Here is a 17,358-nt window from a genome sequence, read left to right as displayed (position 1 = left end):
TATATGATAAGGTGTTTTTTCTTCTACGAAAACACATGTTCATTTTCATGTGATGTCCTGATAATTAGTTTTGAAAACGAGGTTAAAAAGTAGGTACAGGAAGAACACATTGATCCTTAATCGGCAGCTTAATAGAACATTAGAAATCCTAGAACTGACTCTGCCAATTTGTGGTGAGTTGCCAAATTAGCCGTGTTTACGATGTGTTACTAAGAATTCAGCAATCTGCCCCACCGAAGGCAGATTATGGCCACTTCTTGGGCGGAATATAAAAATCTAAAAGCTCCAATATTGGTGATTAGGCTAATCTCTTTGGTGGTTGGGTTTTTCCGCTCTTGTCAATGGATTGGCCAGCTGGTGGAGAGATAACCCTAGGCTATAAGTGGCCTCACCGACGATGGTTACGCTCCAGTTGCCCTGCGAACCATGAGGGGAATCGGAATTCTGCTGTCGGTGGCTTTGACCTGCGGGTTCCTGGTGGTTTCCGCCGTAAACCTGCCCGGAGTACCCGTCGACTTCGATGTGGACGACAAGATCCTGTCCGCCATCGCGGATGACATATCCGAGCGTCTGGCCACGGAGTACATAACCTTTTTGAAGACCGGAGTTGAGACCCCAGAGTTCCTGAAGCTCACCAACCAGCTGGCCAAGTCGCACAGCCCCAGGGATATATTCACAAAGAATATGCCCGATCTGGAGCCCAGGGATAGCTTCTTTATGTGCGTGGCCTGTCGATCGGTGATGCGGGTGCTCATCCGCACCATTCGCGAGGAGGAGGGCGAACTTCACGGGGAGAATAGTTCCGCCCTGATGAAGGGCTTTGCCATGGATGTGTGCCGCCGACTGAACCTGCAAACGGAGGAGGTCTGCAAGGGCTTTATCGACTCCTATCAGCCGACCGTGGAGTACATTATGCGGAATTCGGAGAGCGATTCCCAGAGCTTCTGCTCCCTGTTCATGGAGTATAGCTTCTGCAACACCGGTTCCAATGTGGATTACAACTGGACCTTACCTGTGGATAATTCTGGAGCGGCTTTGAGTGGACCCAAGTCCGACACTCCTCGCTACAGCGAGGATGACATCAGGATCTGCCAATTCTCCGACATTCACCACGATCCCTTGTACGTTCCCGGCAGTCTGGCCACCTGTGCGGAACCCATGTGCTGCCAGAGGCACAAGGATACGGCTGAGGGCACAAGTGAGGCGGCTGGCTACTGGGGTGACTACAGGGACTGTGATCTGCCCTGGCATGCCTTTGAATCTGCCCTGGATAGCGCAGTGGCCAACTCGAAGTGCGATTATGTGTACCAGACTGGAGACATTGTCGACCATATGGGGTGGTCCACTTCCGTAGAGAAGAATACTGGTGTCCTGACCAAGGTCAGTCAGCGCATTAACCAGGCCTTCGGAGATGTTCCCGTCTATCCCTGCATTGGAAACCATGAGCCGCATCCCCTGAACCTGTAAGTAATCATACATTTTTATAAGCGTAGAATTTCAATTTCAAAATTACAAGAATTGTAAATCTAACTCTTAGATTAGCTCAGAATTAAAAGGCTCTATTAAATCCATATCTTGGATTTCCTTTCCCGTATCACCAAATAATTTATAATGTTTTGACCGCTTTCACTACACAATCTACATCGAAACAAATTGCAAGACTAAAAATATAAATCTGACTATTAAATTTAAAATTGTATGTTAAATATTAAAATTAAAGGGAACATTTTTGGATTTACTACGTTTTTATAACCAGTATAATCTCCAATCGACTTTTTAATTCCAGTTTCAGTCCCGAGGGAGTTCCAGATGACATCAGCACCACGTGGCTGTACGAGCATTTGTACAATGACTGGTCAAAGTGGCTGCCGGTGGAAACCAAGGAGACGATCCTGAAGGGAGGATATTATACAGTGGTGCCCAAGAAGGGATTCCGTATCATCGCTCTGAACAGCAACGAGTGCTACACGGACAACTTCTGGCTGTACCACAGTGGCACAGACAAGATTCCCCAGCTCCAGTGGTTCCATGACACCCTCTTGAAGGCCGAGAAGGCCGGGGAGTACGTGCATGTGCTGACCCACATCCCTTCGGGCGTTGGATCCTGCTGGTCCGTGTGGGCCCGTGAATTCAACCGCTGCATCACCCGCTTCAGCGCCACAATCAGTGGCATCTTCACAGGACACACGCACAAGGACGAGATGTTCGTTTACTATTCGGAGGACGAGGGACATGCCACTGCGGTGGCCTGGACCGGAGGTGCTGTGACCACCTACTCCAATAAGAATCCCAACTACAGGGAGTATGCCGTGAATTCCGAAACCTATACCGTGAGCAACCATTGGACCTGGATGTACAACCTGACGGCAGCCAATCTGCATCCAGATGAACAGCCCGAGTGGTTCCTGGAGTACGAGTTCATCAAGGAGTTCACCGAGGACTTGAGTCCTGCCGGCATTGACAAGCTGCTCGACGAGCTGGCCGAGAATCCCACGTTGATGAGAAAGGTAAGTTAAGATTTTCAAGACTCTTTCTTTAAAATATTAGCTTCGATAGGATAAAAAGAAATACCAAGTTAATGAAAAGTTGGAATTTGTTTTGGTTTTTTTCCACCCATATAACACACATTTTTCTTTCAGTACTGGCGCTTCCGTGTGACCTCAGCTGATCCCCAGGTGAATGAAGGATGCGATCGCAACTGTTTGGCAGGATCTCTGTGCCGTGCTGCTGTGACCATCAATACTCAGCGAGGACGTTGCGAGGAACTCCGGGCTAAGCTGTTTGCCTCTGTAAGTTACTTCTAATAATAGGCTTTACAATCAAAAATAACTTATAAATCTTCCCCTTCAGCTGGACAATGAGGAAAGTAGCAGCACCACTCCTGGTGACGATAATGACGACGAAGATGGAGGAGCCTCCACGTTGGGACTTCTCAGCATTGGCTCCTTGCTGGCCATAGTCCTCTCCATCCGCCTTAGCTTCTAGAAACGCTCATCTTGTACTCCCTAAGTTATATAAGGCGATTGGATTCCATTTTGAATGTGACCACTCCCAAGTGGCAAATATAAGTGTTTGCTTATCCCAATCTAAGTTAATCAAGCATGTTTATTTCGGGGGGACTTTGTTTTCTTGGCGATTGCCTTATCGACTAATGCCGATTAGCGAAAATTAGCCAATTGAATCGTGCTGGCTATAAAACATGCAGTTGGCTACAGGTTTATGGCCAAGTCAATTGCTGATTCTCAACGCACGGATAAATGTAAGCACGTGCAAAAGAGTTTTAGTTTGGGAATGATTTTCGAGTGGAGAAGTGGAGAATCATGTCATAAGTTGACTTACTTATAATTACACTAGCAAATATGAGCCATATAAATATAGTAATAAAAAAAGAAAGTAAAGTAAAGTACTTTGGTAAATTTTTTTTTTTATTTCTTTGAAAAGTAAAATAAAAACAATTTCTTTTAAAGGGTAAAGGAAGTAAATATTATTCATATCAGTACTTTAAAAACAAAGTTTATTTGAAATTTAGTTTCCCTTTTGCCATTAGTGGTAGTATGATAGAATTGAACATTAAATAAAATGCTTAAATAGTAGTAGTAGTGGTGTGAAAATCGTAGCCTTTTGAGGGATGCCAATAAAAGCTACCCTTAACCGATTAGCGGGTAAGGAAATCTGCCCCCGAACTTAAATTAGTATGGTCTGTTGACCGCTGGCATTTCGTTTAGGCGATATCACCACATCTGATAAGCGGCTAAAGTGATTGTGGTTATATTAGCCTATAAATAGGGGCCCGTTTCCAATCCTGGGCCCAGTTCCGTCATGAAGTCGATCTGGAGCACACTTCTTTTGGCGATCGCCATCCTGATCGTCGGATGTGGTGCCTTTAGCCTGCCCAATGTTCCCGATTATCTTACGAAGGAACAGCGTTCCGCAGCCATTGTGTCGGGTAAGTGGATGTAATCAAAGTTAATGTTCGGATAAATCAATTAATTCAGGCCATAAAATGTTTTGCAGTAAGAAATAGCTTTCTTTTATATTATCTCAACCAAAAGATTCATAGAAAATTTTAAAAATCGAATTATTATAGAGTAAAATACTATGCAATTGATTTAAATAAAAATACTAAGTGGATGGTATCCACCGTATTTGTTATGAACTATCACACATATCATTATATGAATGAACTGGTTTCGGTAGTCAGATAGTCAGTAAGTCGAAATTGATTGGAGTACTCCCACAGATAACTTCCAAATGACAGCTTTGAGTGCAGATATTGACATCCGTTATTGCGTTTTTGCGTTTTTGCAGCTAGTGTGGTGGAAGCGATAAGCCGTGAGTACCTGAAGTACCACCGGACTGGCATCGAAACGGAGAGACTTCAGCAACTGGGACAGGATCTGCGGAACAGTCACAGCAAAAAGGCCATTTTCACGGAATCCCTGGCTGATCTGACCTCCACGGATCAGTACTTCGTGTGCACCCTGTGCAGATCTACCATAAATGTATTTGCCAGAACTTTCACCGACGGTGAATTGAGTGGTCCTCAGAGGGATGAAGAGGCCAGGAAATTGATGTTGGGTTTGTGTGATTACTTTGATATTACCACTAAAGAAGTGTGCTCTGGATTGTTCGATCTTAACTGGCCCATTTTCGACTTTATCCTCAACGAAACTGTGGCCGATTCGCAATCGTTCTGCGGAATGCTGCCCATTCCCATTTGCCAGGTAAAGCAGGATGAGTTCAATCTTACTTTGACCATCCGGGGCGATTCACCCACCGAGTCAAATGCGAATTTACCCGCCAAGAGCTCTGATGATATTCTCATTCTGCACCTCACCGATATCCATTATGATCCGGAGTATGCCGTTGGCAGCAATGCGGCTTGCGATGAGCCCATGTGCTGCCGCAATCCTTTGGCCGAAGGATCTGATTCCTCGGCAGCAGCTGGCTACTGGTCCGATTACCGTGACTGCGATGCCCCCAAACATCTGATCTTGAGTGCCTTTAACCACATCAAGGAAAACCACAAGATCGAGTGGATATATCACACCGGAGATGTGCCGCCCCACAATACCTGGTCCACCACCAAACAGGGAAATATGGACATGCTGTCCGAAATCGATGGACTTCTGGCCGAGCACTTTCCGAACACGCCCATCTACCCTTGCCTCGGAAATCACGAACCCCATCCAACAAACGTGTGAGTACCCGTAATTTGCCGGCCCTCAAATGTTATTAAGCTAATGACACAGAAAAGAAGAAAGTTCAAAGAAACGTATCCGCAATTGGGTTGAATTGGGGTAAAAAGAAGTTATTGGGTTATGCTTTGCATGGAAGAAGATTTAAATATTATTACTTACGCAAAAATACCAATGAGGTCATGCAGATACTACGCACTTTTACTCAGGTTACCATTAAAAGTAACAAATAATGCATACATGCATCTAAATGAGCTAATGTTCTGTCTGAGCACAATATTAACAATATATAACGTCCCTTTTAATAAAATGTTATGCAAAAACGATTTGAGGACTTCTGTTTTTTCCGACAATATAAAGTTTATTGTAAGATTTTCGTACAGCAAAGCCAATTAAGTGTGATACGGACACTAGTAAATATTTACTACTGCTTATTAAAACAACTTTGAATAAATGAATTTTATAGCTCGGCAGTGTTTTATACCTTTACGATATATGACTATGTTTATTAATATTTAATTTCTAGTATCTTTTATTGATGTATAAACAAACTACAATATTTATTCCATCTTAAAGTTTCGGCAATGATGAGGTGCCCACGGCTTTGAAAGTTGACTGGCTGTACGAACACGTATGGAGTTTGTGGTCCAAGTGGTTGCCCGCTCAGGCGAAGGATACTGTCCTTCGAGGTGGTTATTACACTTTATCGCCGAGCGAAGGACATCGGATTGTGGCCCTGAACAGCATGGACTGTTACCTGTACAACTGGTGGCTGTTCTACAATGCCTCCTTGATTCAGGAGCAGCTGCAGTGGTTCCACGATACTCTTTTATCTGCAGAGCAGAATGGTGAATCGGTCCACATCCTCACCCATATTCCCGCTGGCGACGGCGATTGCTGGAGCAGTTGGTCCAAGGAATACAATAGGGTGCTGACTCGTTTCAATGGCATCATAACTGGAGTGTTCAGTGGTCACACCCACAAGGACGAGATGAACCTCCATTACTCCGAGGAGGGTTATGCCACGGTGGTCAACTGGAATGGTGGTAGCTTGACCTCCTATTCGAACAAGAATCCCAACTACCGGCTGTATGAACTTAATCCTAATAACTGGCAGGTGCTGGAGCACTTTACCTACAAGTTCAATCTGACAGAGGCAAATTTGAAACCCGATGAGCAGCCACAATGGGAATTGGAGTACCAGTTTACCAAGGAATACACAGAGGATACTAGTCCTGCGGGCATCGATCGTCTGTTGGTGGAAATGGCTGAGAAACCCGATTTGCTGCGAAAGTTCTGGCGAAATAAGTTCACTAACTCGGATCCCAAATTGGCAGGAGGTTGTGATAATAGTTGTCTGAGTAAGACAATTTGTAGAATTGCCACTAGTAATTACCAGGAAAGGACTCGTTGCAAGGAACTGCAGGCTATTCTGGAGGAGAGTGTAAGTTAGCTACAAGATTCCCTTACAAACTTACCTCTAATCTGAAATCCTTTCAGCTGGAAAATGAACAAGAAACGGATACAGATGATAATGGTGATGGAGGAGCTTCCGGATTGACTGCCATTAGTTTGGCAACTTTGCTGGCAGTCATGACTGCATTGAAAGTCCTTGGATAAGTCTTATCAATGCCCCCCGTCTATTCTTGAACCATATGATTAAAAGCGATAATCAAGCTCATAAAACGGGTTATAAAACTACTAAAGAACAACCCGAAACCCCTGGAGATAAATATAAACGAACAATAAACACACACGATTCTTGTAGTCAACACTCAGAATGTTCGATATACATGTATATATATATATGTGTTACCTAAGATGCCTCTCGGGTAGCGAATACTTTGCGAATTAGCTGGATTAAGTTAAGAGTTAAGTTTTAAGCACTACGATGGAGTCCGGGGAGGTGTCGTCCGCTGCTCTGGATTCGTTTACCTTTTTTTTTTTTACAAACATATACATTTTCGGACAGAGTCCCGCTCGCCACTTAGAGCGCACAGATGAGCGTGGCGATGTCGATGTCCTGCTCCTCGGCCTTTCGCAGGACGATGGCCGCCTGGTTCTGGTACCTCCCGGATGAAACCAGTCGCACGGTGCTCACCCCGCAGAACATCGCCTGCTCCGGTCCCAACTCGCTGGAGGCTCCGCACACGGCACTGGCCTGCTCCATGCCGATGGAGTCCAGGCCAGCAGATCCTCCAATCTCCAGGCGATCGCTGGGCAATTGACACTAGGTGGGGGTTAAGGAAATTAGCTGGGCACCGCGGGACACTCAGGATTATACCCACATCGTAGTTGACCTTTTGCTGAGCTCTCACACTCTTTCCGCCAATCCGCAAACTGGCCAAGGAAACCACGGCCGGAAAAAGCGCCGAGATGGTACAGTTACGAGCCTGGCCAAAGTTGGTCATCTTGTACATAGCAGCCGTGTCCTGGACCAAAACATTGCAGGCTGAAATTATAAAAAAAAGAAAAACTTGAGATCTGATATCCTTTATTAAAATATTATATAATACCTGAATAAAAATAAAGTAAAGTTGTCGATAATGAATTGATTTTGTAAGGAAAATTTTTTTCTTTTATTAAAATATCTTTTAATATTAAAATTCTTCAAAAATTATTCTAGTTGGATTTTCGAATTGTTCAACCTAATTATGATATTAAGAGAACTAATATCTTTACTTCAACTTTTGTTAAAATAAATATTTTAAAATTAAGTATTTATTAAATGATAAGTATTTTAAATTGAGTATTTATTTAATAAATATTTATTTAAATTCTTAAAATTGTAATTATCTAAAATTATTGTTTAGAGTGCAGTTTTTTTTCTTAACGGCACTAGCTTGAACTAAACATTGTTTGTTACTTTCTAAAAACTGGGCTACAAAAATATTATATTTTTAAAGAGTTCTATACTCACGTTGCGTGATCTTGTGGAATCGCACATTGGCCACAAAGGAGCCGCGAACAGGAATGCGGTACTGCAGCAAAGCGGCATTCTGACTCGACCGGAAGAACTTCTTATTACTGACACGGGGCCTATACAAAAATAAGGATAATCCCCATATAAACAATATATATTAAGATGTAATCTGTACCCACCATTGTCTGTAGTTGTTGCAAAACTCGTAAACACGCTCCTCCAACGGTCGATGGTGATCCTTTATGCCCGGAAAGTACTCGCCATTCAGCTCCCAGCCATCAACAAACTATCCCGGAAAATGGGTCACACTTGGGCATAATTTAGTGACACTTTGGAGCACTTACCGCCATTAGGGCTCCTGTCTCGCAGTTCGCATCGTAGTGTTTCATTGTAATCTCCACAATCGTGTCTGGCTCCCCAATCACATAAAGCCCACAGACTTCGGGCTGCAGCTCCTGGACATTTGCCCCGCTACCTGTTCCTGTTCCTGCTCCTTCTCCCTCTCCTGGAACCACTTCGACTCCTGTTCCCACTCCCACTCCCAATCCTCCTCCTGCTCCAGCAGCAGCTGCTGCCGCCTCCAGCTCGAGCAGAGCTACCTCTCGATTGAGGGCCGAACTCAGGGGGTTGAGCTTCTTGAAGATATAGTCACCTGCCTCGGAGGCCACATGCATGCAATCTGGGGAAGGGGTGAGAGTACGGGGTGAGACTTAATGGCATTGCACAGGGGGAAAAATTTTCATGAAATTTTCTTCAGACAAGAAGATATATTCATACAGTTTGGGAATTGAACTAGATTTTCATTGATTGTAAGGATGATTTCAAAACTAAAGAGGGTACCACCGAAAATACTTAGGTTTGAAACTCATTTATAAAGGTGTCTAAAAGTATGCATTAAAAAGTAGAACAATGTTTTCTAAAATAAATATATCGGACTTTCGGACTAAAAATTATGTGTTGCATACTTTTTGGCATATATCTACGAGATTGCACTATCCTATTGATTTTTTTGGCACTCCTTAAAATATATGTGTTTCAAAGTATCAAAGTATCATATAAATAGGTGACAAAGTGTGGGATACTCAAAAATTACTTTAAACTTATGATGGAAATAAAATCTAAAAGAAAGTTTTATAGTCAAACAGATTTTAAAATTGTTTTTTGTTTGTACAAGCTTAGGACAAATTTCAATAAAACAATTTTAAATCATCAACCTCTATAGCCAAATATAATTTATTTTATAACCAAAATGCATTTTCTCTTGTTTTTCCTATTTAATAACTATTTTTCATAGTGTGCCGAATGCACTTGACGCCCTGGAGCACTACGAAGCGCACAAAACCGTATCCGCAACCGAATTCGAAACCAATTTGCCTTGCCAAATTTCCTCGCGTTGCAGGAGAGGTCGAGAGATAAGGGGAAGGCAATTGAAAGCCCCTTTGATTGTTTCTAGCTTGGCTTCTGGGCAACAATTAATTTATCATGCGCATCCACTTAATGCCGGCCATCGTTGGCTGATTTATGGCCAGCATTATTAGCCGTGGCACCCACATGCTGTACGATATGTGGTCTGCTTTTTATGACCTCTCGCCTTGTGGTTGTGGCTTTTGCCAAGCCCGGCCGAAAAACAATTAAACTACTGTTTGACTTATTTTTTGACATGCATGTCACATACTGGCAATGTACCCGTGTGGGCTTCGCCATGAACGTGAATCCCTTGATGGGGGAATACTCCTCTGGAAGGATGAGGAAATGGGGAACTCGAGACCAACTCCTGTCACTTGGCGCCAATTTGTTTATGACACTCGCTAATTGCTTTCAAGTGGCGGCTTTTTCGGCCTTTAACATTTCTGTTTATTGCAGCTGACAATTAAAATGGCACTATTCATAATTGAAGAGGCATAATGGTTTAATAATCATAATCGGAGTGGCTGGCAGTTAACGAGAATTCATTAAATATTAAGCTATTTTATTTACCTTGTTTAAAATTAAGTCGACGGAAAAAATTATATAAATAATTGTACATTTTATTAATATTATTTTGAAAAAATAAAATATAATAATGTTTTTCTAAAGAAAACTAAGACATATTATACAACATACCAAAATATGATTAAAAAATTAATATAGGTATAAGTTTTAGTATCAATAAATAACTTAGACTTTAGCTTGTCTTTGTAACTAAAAATTTTTTTTTGAACTGCAAAATATCGATACGACATTGTTTATTCCCTTGATTAGAGTGGTTCTCCGTTTGTCCTTCGATTCGGAATTTCAATTTCTGGTAGTTACGTCACAAAGCTGACCCACCACCCGAAAAACCATCCTTTCCCTGTTGTCCTGGCTATAAATAAAAGCAATTATAAATCGGCATAGCCACAGATTTGTTTATGTTTCACCTGATGCTGATTGTAAGACTGATGCAACTTTACATTTCCTCTGACCTGACATGCGGTTGCTTTGACGATTTCTTCTTGGGGGATGGGGAAATGGTTGGAAAAATTTGGTGGTTGGGGGTCTGAGGGATTAAGTCAATTGAAGTTGGCTTGAGTTGCCAGCCACCCATAAAATTTATTAAGTTTTCGTTCCTTGGAATCAGAGTATTTTTGCTGTATGACCACTGAGTGACCACAAGTTTGTTATCATTCATTTCCATTTGGACAGTTTGGGTCACTTTTGCAGTGCAGAGGGGGAAATATGGCAAGTGGGGTGCACTCTGATTTGAATTTTAATGGGCAATAAATTCGTGTTGCTTGGCTGTAAAAACTGCGCATACGTCCCCCGGTTTCCATGGCGGAGATGAGATGCTTCAAGAAGCGCTCACAACTTATGCAGAAATCAATTTGAGAGACAAGTAAACAAGGTTTTGAAAGCGCTTTAAACTTGTCGCTACCGCCAAAGTGCATTTTCCATTTTCAGCCGGGGGCACTTGACTCAAAAGTTTCCCCTTCACGTTGCATATGAGTGCAGCTTAACTTACCTGAGACCGTGTGCACATTGTGCGGCACCGCTGGGTTGGGAAAGAGCTCAAAGGACCGTTTCACACTGGGCCAGGCCTGAAAAAAAATTACGAAGAACGTAAGGCAGTGCACTCGAAGAAAAGTTGTGGTGATATTTCGTAGAAATATTTTAATTCAGCGTTTTGTACAAAGAAACTTAAGGCATAGCTGTTACTTTTAAAAACATTAAGTGAAATCGCTACAGGAAGTCACATGATTTATTGGAGTTTCTTAATTAGCTTGATAAAATCTATTGAGAAATTAGCGATTCCATCAAAGATATTCAAAATAAAGCTTATATTATACAATTTTTCCTTTTCCAATATATCTTTTTTTTATGAGGGTTTAAATTTATTTTTAAATCCACTGAGAAATTAGCCACCCCCATAAAGATAATCACGTATATTAAAAATTGTTTTTTTTTTTTTTTTCAACATATATTTCACTTTTATTTGTGAGGTTTTTAATTTGTTTAGTTATTTATTAAATATAATGTGTTAACAAATATTTGATTTCTATGTACAGTTTTAAGCTTCGTTTAAAAAAAGTAGTACAAACAATTTTTTTTGGCGTAGACTTTGTTGTGGCTTTCTTTAACAATATACATTTTTAATAAAACTTGTTCCGAATATTATGTTTTTAGGCATTCCCCCGGGCTGTTTGCAATTGAAAGTGGCAGTACTCCTGCTAAACAATCCGCACAAAAGACAGACATTCAGACCTGGAGCAAGGGGAATCCCTGGATGGGGCATGTCCTAGCCCCCGGATCAGCGGGATGTCCTTCGCGGCTAATGCCCGCCGACTTCTGTAGTTGTATCCAAAGAAAGAAATCATCGTGGGGGGCAGCTAATGCGGCACTTAAGGCTCAGCCCACAATGCAACTGCAGAGGATTGGCAAGGGGGACCAGAGGTCATCCGGGACAGAGGACAATAGCAGGTTTTAATTAAACTACCACACACGATTCTACAATAAACAGGAATCGAGCAGATGACGCTCTGAACGTGCTCAGCTATGGAGATATATATATGTATAAAATCTAGAAAGTCAGGAAAATTTTAAGCATGACAAATCGGGGGCAAAGTTAAAACTTTTTATTAAGAAAAGCAACTCAGCCTTCGACCCCATTTTTTTTTTTTGTGGCCAGTTTTTTCTCTTTTTATGATTGATTAGAGGTAATTTTTTCAGATTTTCCCGTTAATTGAAATCGCACCCAGCCTGCTGGGAGGTTGATAAATGGTGACGCATTGGCCGCGGGCTCAAATAATTGAGTTAAGGCCAAAAAGTTTTTGGCTTTCTTAATTCGGCTTTTGGGACATTTGTTTGCGCAACACTCGAGCTTTGGCTTTAACGAGTCGTCGGGGCGTTATGAAACTGTCAATTAGTGGCGGTTTAGGCCAAAGCAACTTTAATCCTCAGCTCACAAAAAAAAAAAAACTCTACAAAAAATACCGATTGCCGCCCCTGACGTCACAAAACTTAGTCAAGAATCGGCGGATTCGAGAGAGAGAAAGAGTCTGGATAAACTGTCAACAGGCTGTAAATAAATAATAAACATGATCCCTTTGAACACACTTGGCGCTGCCTCATTTGCATAATCACAATGCCTGGCATCGGATTTTGGATTTGTGAGGGGTGAAAAGTGGGCAAAAAAAAAGCGCTGGACGCCTTTTGTCAAAGCAAGCGAGGCGCAGGATGCGCCAGCTGCTCCATCAAAAGGTTCCATTGGGACCAGGATTGCTATCCGAAAGTTGCCACGGAGATCCAAGCATTCAGGCTATTGAAAGTAGCTAAAACTTTGTGGGCGATGGGGTGGCATCAGAAATAGAAAAGTTCTGGGGGCATTGTGACTATATATCGCAGAATCCCCGTAAGTTAACGCCTTTCACTTCTACTGAACTTGCATTTCTGCATTTATTGCCTATTGAATGGAGGGTTTTTTTTCAGTATTCTCCTTGAGGTACAATTTCAAACACTTCTAAAATTTAATGCCTTTTGAGTATTTGTTGTATTTGCTTAATTTAAAATTTAAGTTAAATATTAATATGTGTTAATAATGTTTTTTAACTCTTTACAAAAATGTCTTAAACAATAAGACAATCAACAATAATTGAAAGATTTTAAGATTTTTTTTTTAATTTTTTGTCTTTGAAGGTTTATTGATTTGATAAAGAAAATGTAAATTAGCTACTTATTACAAAATTGTTGTTTATTTTGTGAAAAATTCGCTGGTCAACTTGGTTTTTGGCTTGGTAATTTTAGACAAAGGAATTCTTTTGAAAGCTTGGCTTGAATTTTAAACGAAATAATTAATAGAATGCTGTCTTTAAAAAGTGGAATATTCAACTTTGGCTTGTTCTATTTTAAAATGTTCATTCATATTTTGGCAGCCTGGAGTTCGGGTGAATTGATTAATGAACCTGTTGTTCACAGAGCAAATTCAGGAACGGGAACGAGAATCAAGGTCGTCGAGGCGTAGGATTTCTTTGTTCCTGTCACTCCAGCAGCCGCTAATTAGCCGGGGATATGCGAATCAGGTCTTCACATGCCACTGCCGGGAATTAAGCTGCCAGAAATATTTGTGACTTGATTAAAAGTTCGCTTGCCAGATGAAGGCGACACCTAAACGGGCTTTTTGGTGGGGGAAAGACCTGAAACATCTCACGAAATTCGAATCCTTTTTTGGGGATCAGGTAAATATTGACTTTCGGCACTGAGGCAGGAGATCCGGTGGTAATCCTTCAGCTAAAGCAAACAATTACAATTGGAGAGGGAATCTTTGGTGGCGGAATGACTAAGTTATGAGACAGCTTCAAAGGATACGGCTTTAAGAAAGAACTTGGCACATTCCTGGCCATAAATAAGTGATGCACTCGCTGGAGTCCAGTGGAGCAACAGGCTGCCATTGAATTTTGTTGACCATCAAATATTTAGACGTCTTTATGGCTGGCGTAAATTTCACTGAAAGAGTCGTCCTAAAAGGATTCGTCTCACAGAGTGATTATGGCTCAAATATGCGCATAATGCCGGAAGCTCAAGAAATATTGCCATCTAAGCATTGCTTGAGTTGGAATTAAGTCAAATGAATTGCCGCAAAATGAGCAGAGAACGGAAGGACTCAAGAAGAAAAAGGATTCCCTGGAGACTCCTCAGAAAATTGAGTTAAATTACCTCTCTTTCTATTTATTTTCAATTTTTTTGGCCAGTCTGGCAATCGCATAATTTGTGTCAGCAATTTATTCAACTTTACAATTAAAAGTTAAGCTAGACGATTGTCAGAGCTCATTGTCGTCAATCCAAGGATTAACGAAGAATGGCGCAAATAAATTCGATTACGCATACGCACTGTTGCACGAACAGCAAGTGGCGTGGTTGGCATTAATCAGCTAATTAATTTAACGCAACCGCAAATGGACTGTAAAATGCAATCTGGCGAACTTTTATTTTTGCCCCGTCATTTTGAGTTTACATATATGTTAGCTGCAATGAGAATGTAAAAATGGTAAGATGAGTGTTTCCAGCACGGAAATTAGTTCTGCCTTAAATGCTTCGGCTTCCTCTGCTTCCCGATATTTACTGAACATATTGCATCGGAGATTTATGCAAGAGTTCCGCCATAACGGAATTGAATAGACGGCATAAATTTCGCGCGGCTGCTGCTACATGACGAAAGCAATTTATGGAAATTGGAGGGATCCTAGAACCATATTTCGGTGCCGATGGAAAATTCATCTATTTAACATAAGATATGGTTAACTTTCCATATGTGGCGGTCTCAATAACTCTTTGGAAGAAAGAAAATCAATTTAAGGCCATCAAAATGGGAAGCAGTTTTATAAGAATAAATCAAATAAATACCGAAAAATGTATACACATGTCTCTCAATATAAAAACACTAAATGCATTAAACTGCAATATTCCTTCTTTCAGTGTAGCCATTTTAGATTATTTAGGGAAATAAAGGGTGTAAAGCAATATGTCCCACCTAGATCCACCTAAGCCAACCATTTATGGCTGCTGCAATTAGAGGTCACCTCTGATATTAAAAGCTTATCACTCATGTTTTTCTCGCCTCACAGCTCCTTAGCACCCTATTGCACCCGTTGACATTCATGGTTTAATTGTTGTCGTTCTCACACGTTGCCAGAGTGAAAAACGAAGCTTCGCGGCGGGGAAATCGAGGAAAACAGGAAAATGCGAACGGAAATGGGACAGCAGGGGTGTGGCTGTCATGTCCTGGCTTAAATGGCTGTAAAGTGCCAAAGCGTCGGTGTCACCATTAAGCGCACATCAAGTGCAGGACTCTCTGGAAATCGAGCAGGAAGTGGATTTGTGGGCGGAAAGGGGGGCAAAAGGCTGGAAAACATGAGCAAATCTCGTCCATGTCCAAAGTGAGTGACCACACAAGAAATGAGTCAGTTGCAGTTTGCAGTTTCATTGCGATTGCCCTGCCCATAACACCTTCGAATCGTTTGGTATTTCTGCTCTGGTTTTGCTTGCCAGTGACTGTTGGTTTTCCCAACGCCCACGGCTCAATGGCAGGTGCGAAATTTACATTTATCCTTGTCCATTGAAGTGGATTCCTGGTGTCCTGGCTTTCTGGCTTCCTGACTTTGCCCACAATGTTGCCATTAAGCAAACAGATCGGAGCTATGCATGTGATGGATGGCAGCAACATAGAATGAGAAATAGTACCCTAATCGGCTACAATTTTCGATTATTTTCATACCGAAATGGCTGCTGTCTGTTCGCAGGCCAACATGACTTATGGTGGTGTTTTAATAAATTTAAATGTCTTTGCCCAAAGAAAACTAAATATCTGTTTAAGTCACACTTACTTTTTACAGAGTTAAATATAAGGAAAAGTAAAGTTTTTATCTAAATCAATATAATTTTATTAGAAAGGATTGTGCAGTAATAAAAAGCAATGGTACAAATCGATTTAAATAAAAAACAATTGTTACTTTTCCTGTGTCAGCACCCTTCCCATTTCAACTCTAACCTTTTCCGGGGAAGATGGATTCGATTGGTTATTTTTGGCGGCTGCTATCTTATCTGACTTGGAAGCGTTTTTATCATAATTAGCTGATTTGTCACCACGAGTTAAATTTATGTTTCCCTTGCAACCAAATGTCACGGGAAACTTTTGTCGGATTGGACCATTACCATCCACAAACTTTGACCCGTTGACCCGTTGTGACTTTCATAAATTGATTACTAGCCAAGTCTGCAAGGCGAGCCTAATGAAGGTAATCAGTTCTAGCATAAGCCAGAACTGAAAGGCTGCCAAAAAGTTTGGCAATAACACCAAAGACAGCTAGAATCAATCAATCAGGGTAAAAATCTCGGCCGAAAAAAAACTTGATCAAGTCATTAGGAAATCATGGAAACAAAAGTTGGCCCAACTTGTTGATCAAATTACAAGGAATTACACGCGTGACTTTGTCACCTATTGCTGCACAGAGAAAAAAAATATTTTCTTACTTAAAATTGGTTTTTATTTTAGGGTTCAAAGAAATCGCTTCAGCCTTTGATTTAATTTATTTTAAAAATCTCTACAAAAATCAATAGAAATCATAAACATATCATTTTATAAACTTAAAAAAAAATGTTTAATAAGTTTACTTTTTAACCCAAATAAATAATTAAAAACAATTTAGGATAGACTAATTGTATTGGAATTTACACAAGCCACATGATTGGGCATATAATTCTTAAACTTTTAAATTTTGCTATGTATAACTCATTTCGGTCAATAAAACTCCTTAAAAAAATGTATCCTTTTTGACGACACTCACCTGAACGCCCAGAATAATCATGGACAAATAGAGATAAACGACAAGCTTCATCGCGACTTTTGATTTTCGAAACCGAAGATTAAAATAGCCAATCCCCGCGGGGATATTGAGATTCAGAATTTGGAGGGTGAGGCGACTTTTCAATTATCCCGCGAGTTCCGGAGCGCCTTCGTTTGATCCTTGGCCTGTCCAGAGATTAACGCAGGAATCACGCACCCAATAACTTCATTAGAGCGTGGAATTAGCGACGGAGGCACGCGATTCTTATTTGGCACTCGATGCGTATACTTGATGCGGGTTTGAAATTGCGCCGGGGAAACCGTTCTTATTATTACAGGGTGAAAGAAATCAAGAAACCGTTGCAGGACGAAGACGAGGACGATGCGTCAACGCTGCCGCACGACGACCGAGTGTTGGCCCTTATCAGCGCCGCATTTCCTTT

At 41.3% G+C, this 17,358-nt stretch overlaps 3 protein-coding genes across 3 annotated transcripts; 2 read left to right on the top strand and 1 right to left on the bottom strand.

The window, feature by feature from the left end:
• Positions 1-399: 399 nt before the first annotated feature.
• Positions 400-3,090, top strand: LOC128252728 (sphingomyelin phosphodiesterase). Its single transcript, XM_052980708.1, has 4 exons — positions 400-1,463; positions 1,787-2,507; positions 2,640-2,789; positions 2,851-3,090. Exons 1-4 carry the CDS (start codon positions 427-429, stop codon positions 2,983-2,985), a joined length of 2,043 nt encoding a protein of 680 aa, XP_052836668.1. The 5' UTR covers positions 400-426; the 3' UTR covers positions 2,986-3,090.
• A 729-nt stretch (positions 3,091-3,819) lies between these two features.
• Positions 3,820-6,958, top strand: LOC128252733 (sphingomyelin phosphodiesterase 1). The gene is made up of 4 exons (XM_052980720.1): positions 3,820-3,946; positions 4,309-5,200; positions 5,775-6,642; positions 6,699-6,958. The coding sequence occupies exons 1-4, from the start codon at positions 3,820-3,822 to the stop codon at positions 6,816-6,818; spliced, it is 2,007 nt and encodes a 668-aa protein (XP_052836680.1). The 3' UTR covers positions 6,819-6,958.
• Positions 6,959-7,015: 57 nt separating this feature from the next.
• LOC128252783 (corticotropin-releasing factor-binding protein) lies at positions 7,016-17,320 on the bottom strand. Its single transcript, XM_052980830.1, has 7 exons — positions 16,917-17,320; positions 11,102-11,177; positions 8,466-8,800; positions 8,301-8,407; positions 8,119-8,237; positions 7,487-7,650; positions 7,016-7,428 (listed from the first exon to the last, which is right to left on the bottom strand). The coding sequence occupies exons 1-7, from the start codon at positions 16,965-16,967 to the stop codon at positions 7,186-7,188; spliced, it is 1,095 nt and encodes a 364-aa protein (XP_052836790.1). The 5' UTR covers positions 16,968-17,320; the 3' UTR covers positions 7,016-7,185.
• Between the last annotated feature and the right edge of the window lie 38 nt (positions 17,321-17,358).

Source organism: Drosophila gunungcola, chromosome 3R, assembly GCF_025200985.1.
Source record: "Drosophila gunungcola strain Sukarami chromosome 3R, Dgunungcola_SK_2, whole genome shotgun sequence".
In the NCBI taxonomy this organism is placed as follows: domain Eukaryota; kingdom Metazoa; phylum Arthropoda; class Insecta; order Diptera; family Drosophilidae; genus Drosophila; species Drosophila gunungcola.
This window is presented reverse-complemented; position numbering and strand designations above follow the sequence as displayed.

Bases quoted from the DNA above. Each gene is read 5' to 3' on its own strand.
- LOC128252733 (XM_052980720.1), top strand. From the start codon at position 3,820: ATGAAGTCGATCTGGAGCACACTTCTTTTGGCGATCGCCATCCTGATC. The intron at 3,947-4,308 runs GTAAGTGGATGT...GCGTTTTTGCAG, and splicing joins TTCCGCAGCCATTGTGTCGG to CTAGTGTGGTGGAAGCGATA. The intron at 5,201-5,774 runs GTGAGTACCCGT...TCCATCTTAAAG, and splicing joins GAACCCCATCCAACAAACGT to TTTCGGCAATGATGAGGTGC.
- LOC128252728 (XM_052980708.1), top strand. From the start codon at position 427: ATGAGGGGAATCGGAATTCTGCTGTCGGTGGCTTTGACCTGCGGGTTC. The intron at 1,464-1,786 runs GTAAGTAATCAT...TTTTAATTCCAG, and splicing joins GAGCCGCATCCCCTGAACCT to TTTCAGTCCCGAGGGAGTTC. The intron at 2,508-2,639 runs GTAAGTTAAGAT...TTTTTCTTTCAG, and splicing joins ATCCCACGTTGATGAGAAAG to TACTGGCGCTTCCGTGTGAC.
- LOC128252783 (XM_052980830.1), bottom strand. From the start codon at position 16,967: ATGAAGCTTGTCGTTTATCTCTATTTGTCCATGATTATTCTGGGCGTT. The intron at 8,238-8,300 runs GTGGGTACAGAT...ATTTTTGTATAG, and splicing joins TGCAACAACTACAGACAATG to GCCCCGTGTCAGTAATAAGA. The intron at 7,429-7,486 runs GTGGGTATAATC...ACCCCCACCTAG, and splicing joins AGCAAAAGGTCAACTACGAT to TGTCAATTGCCCAGCGATCG.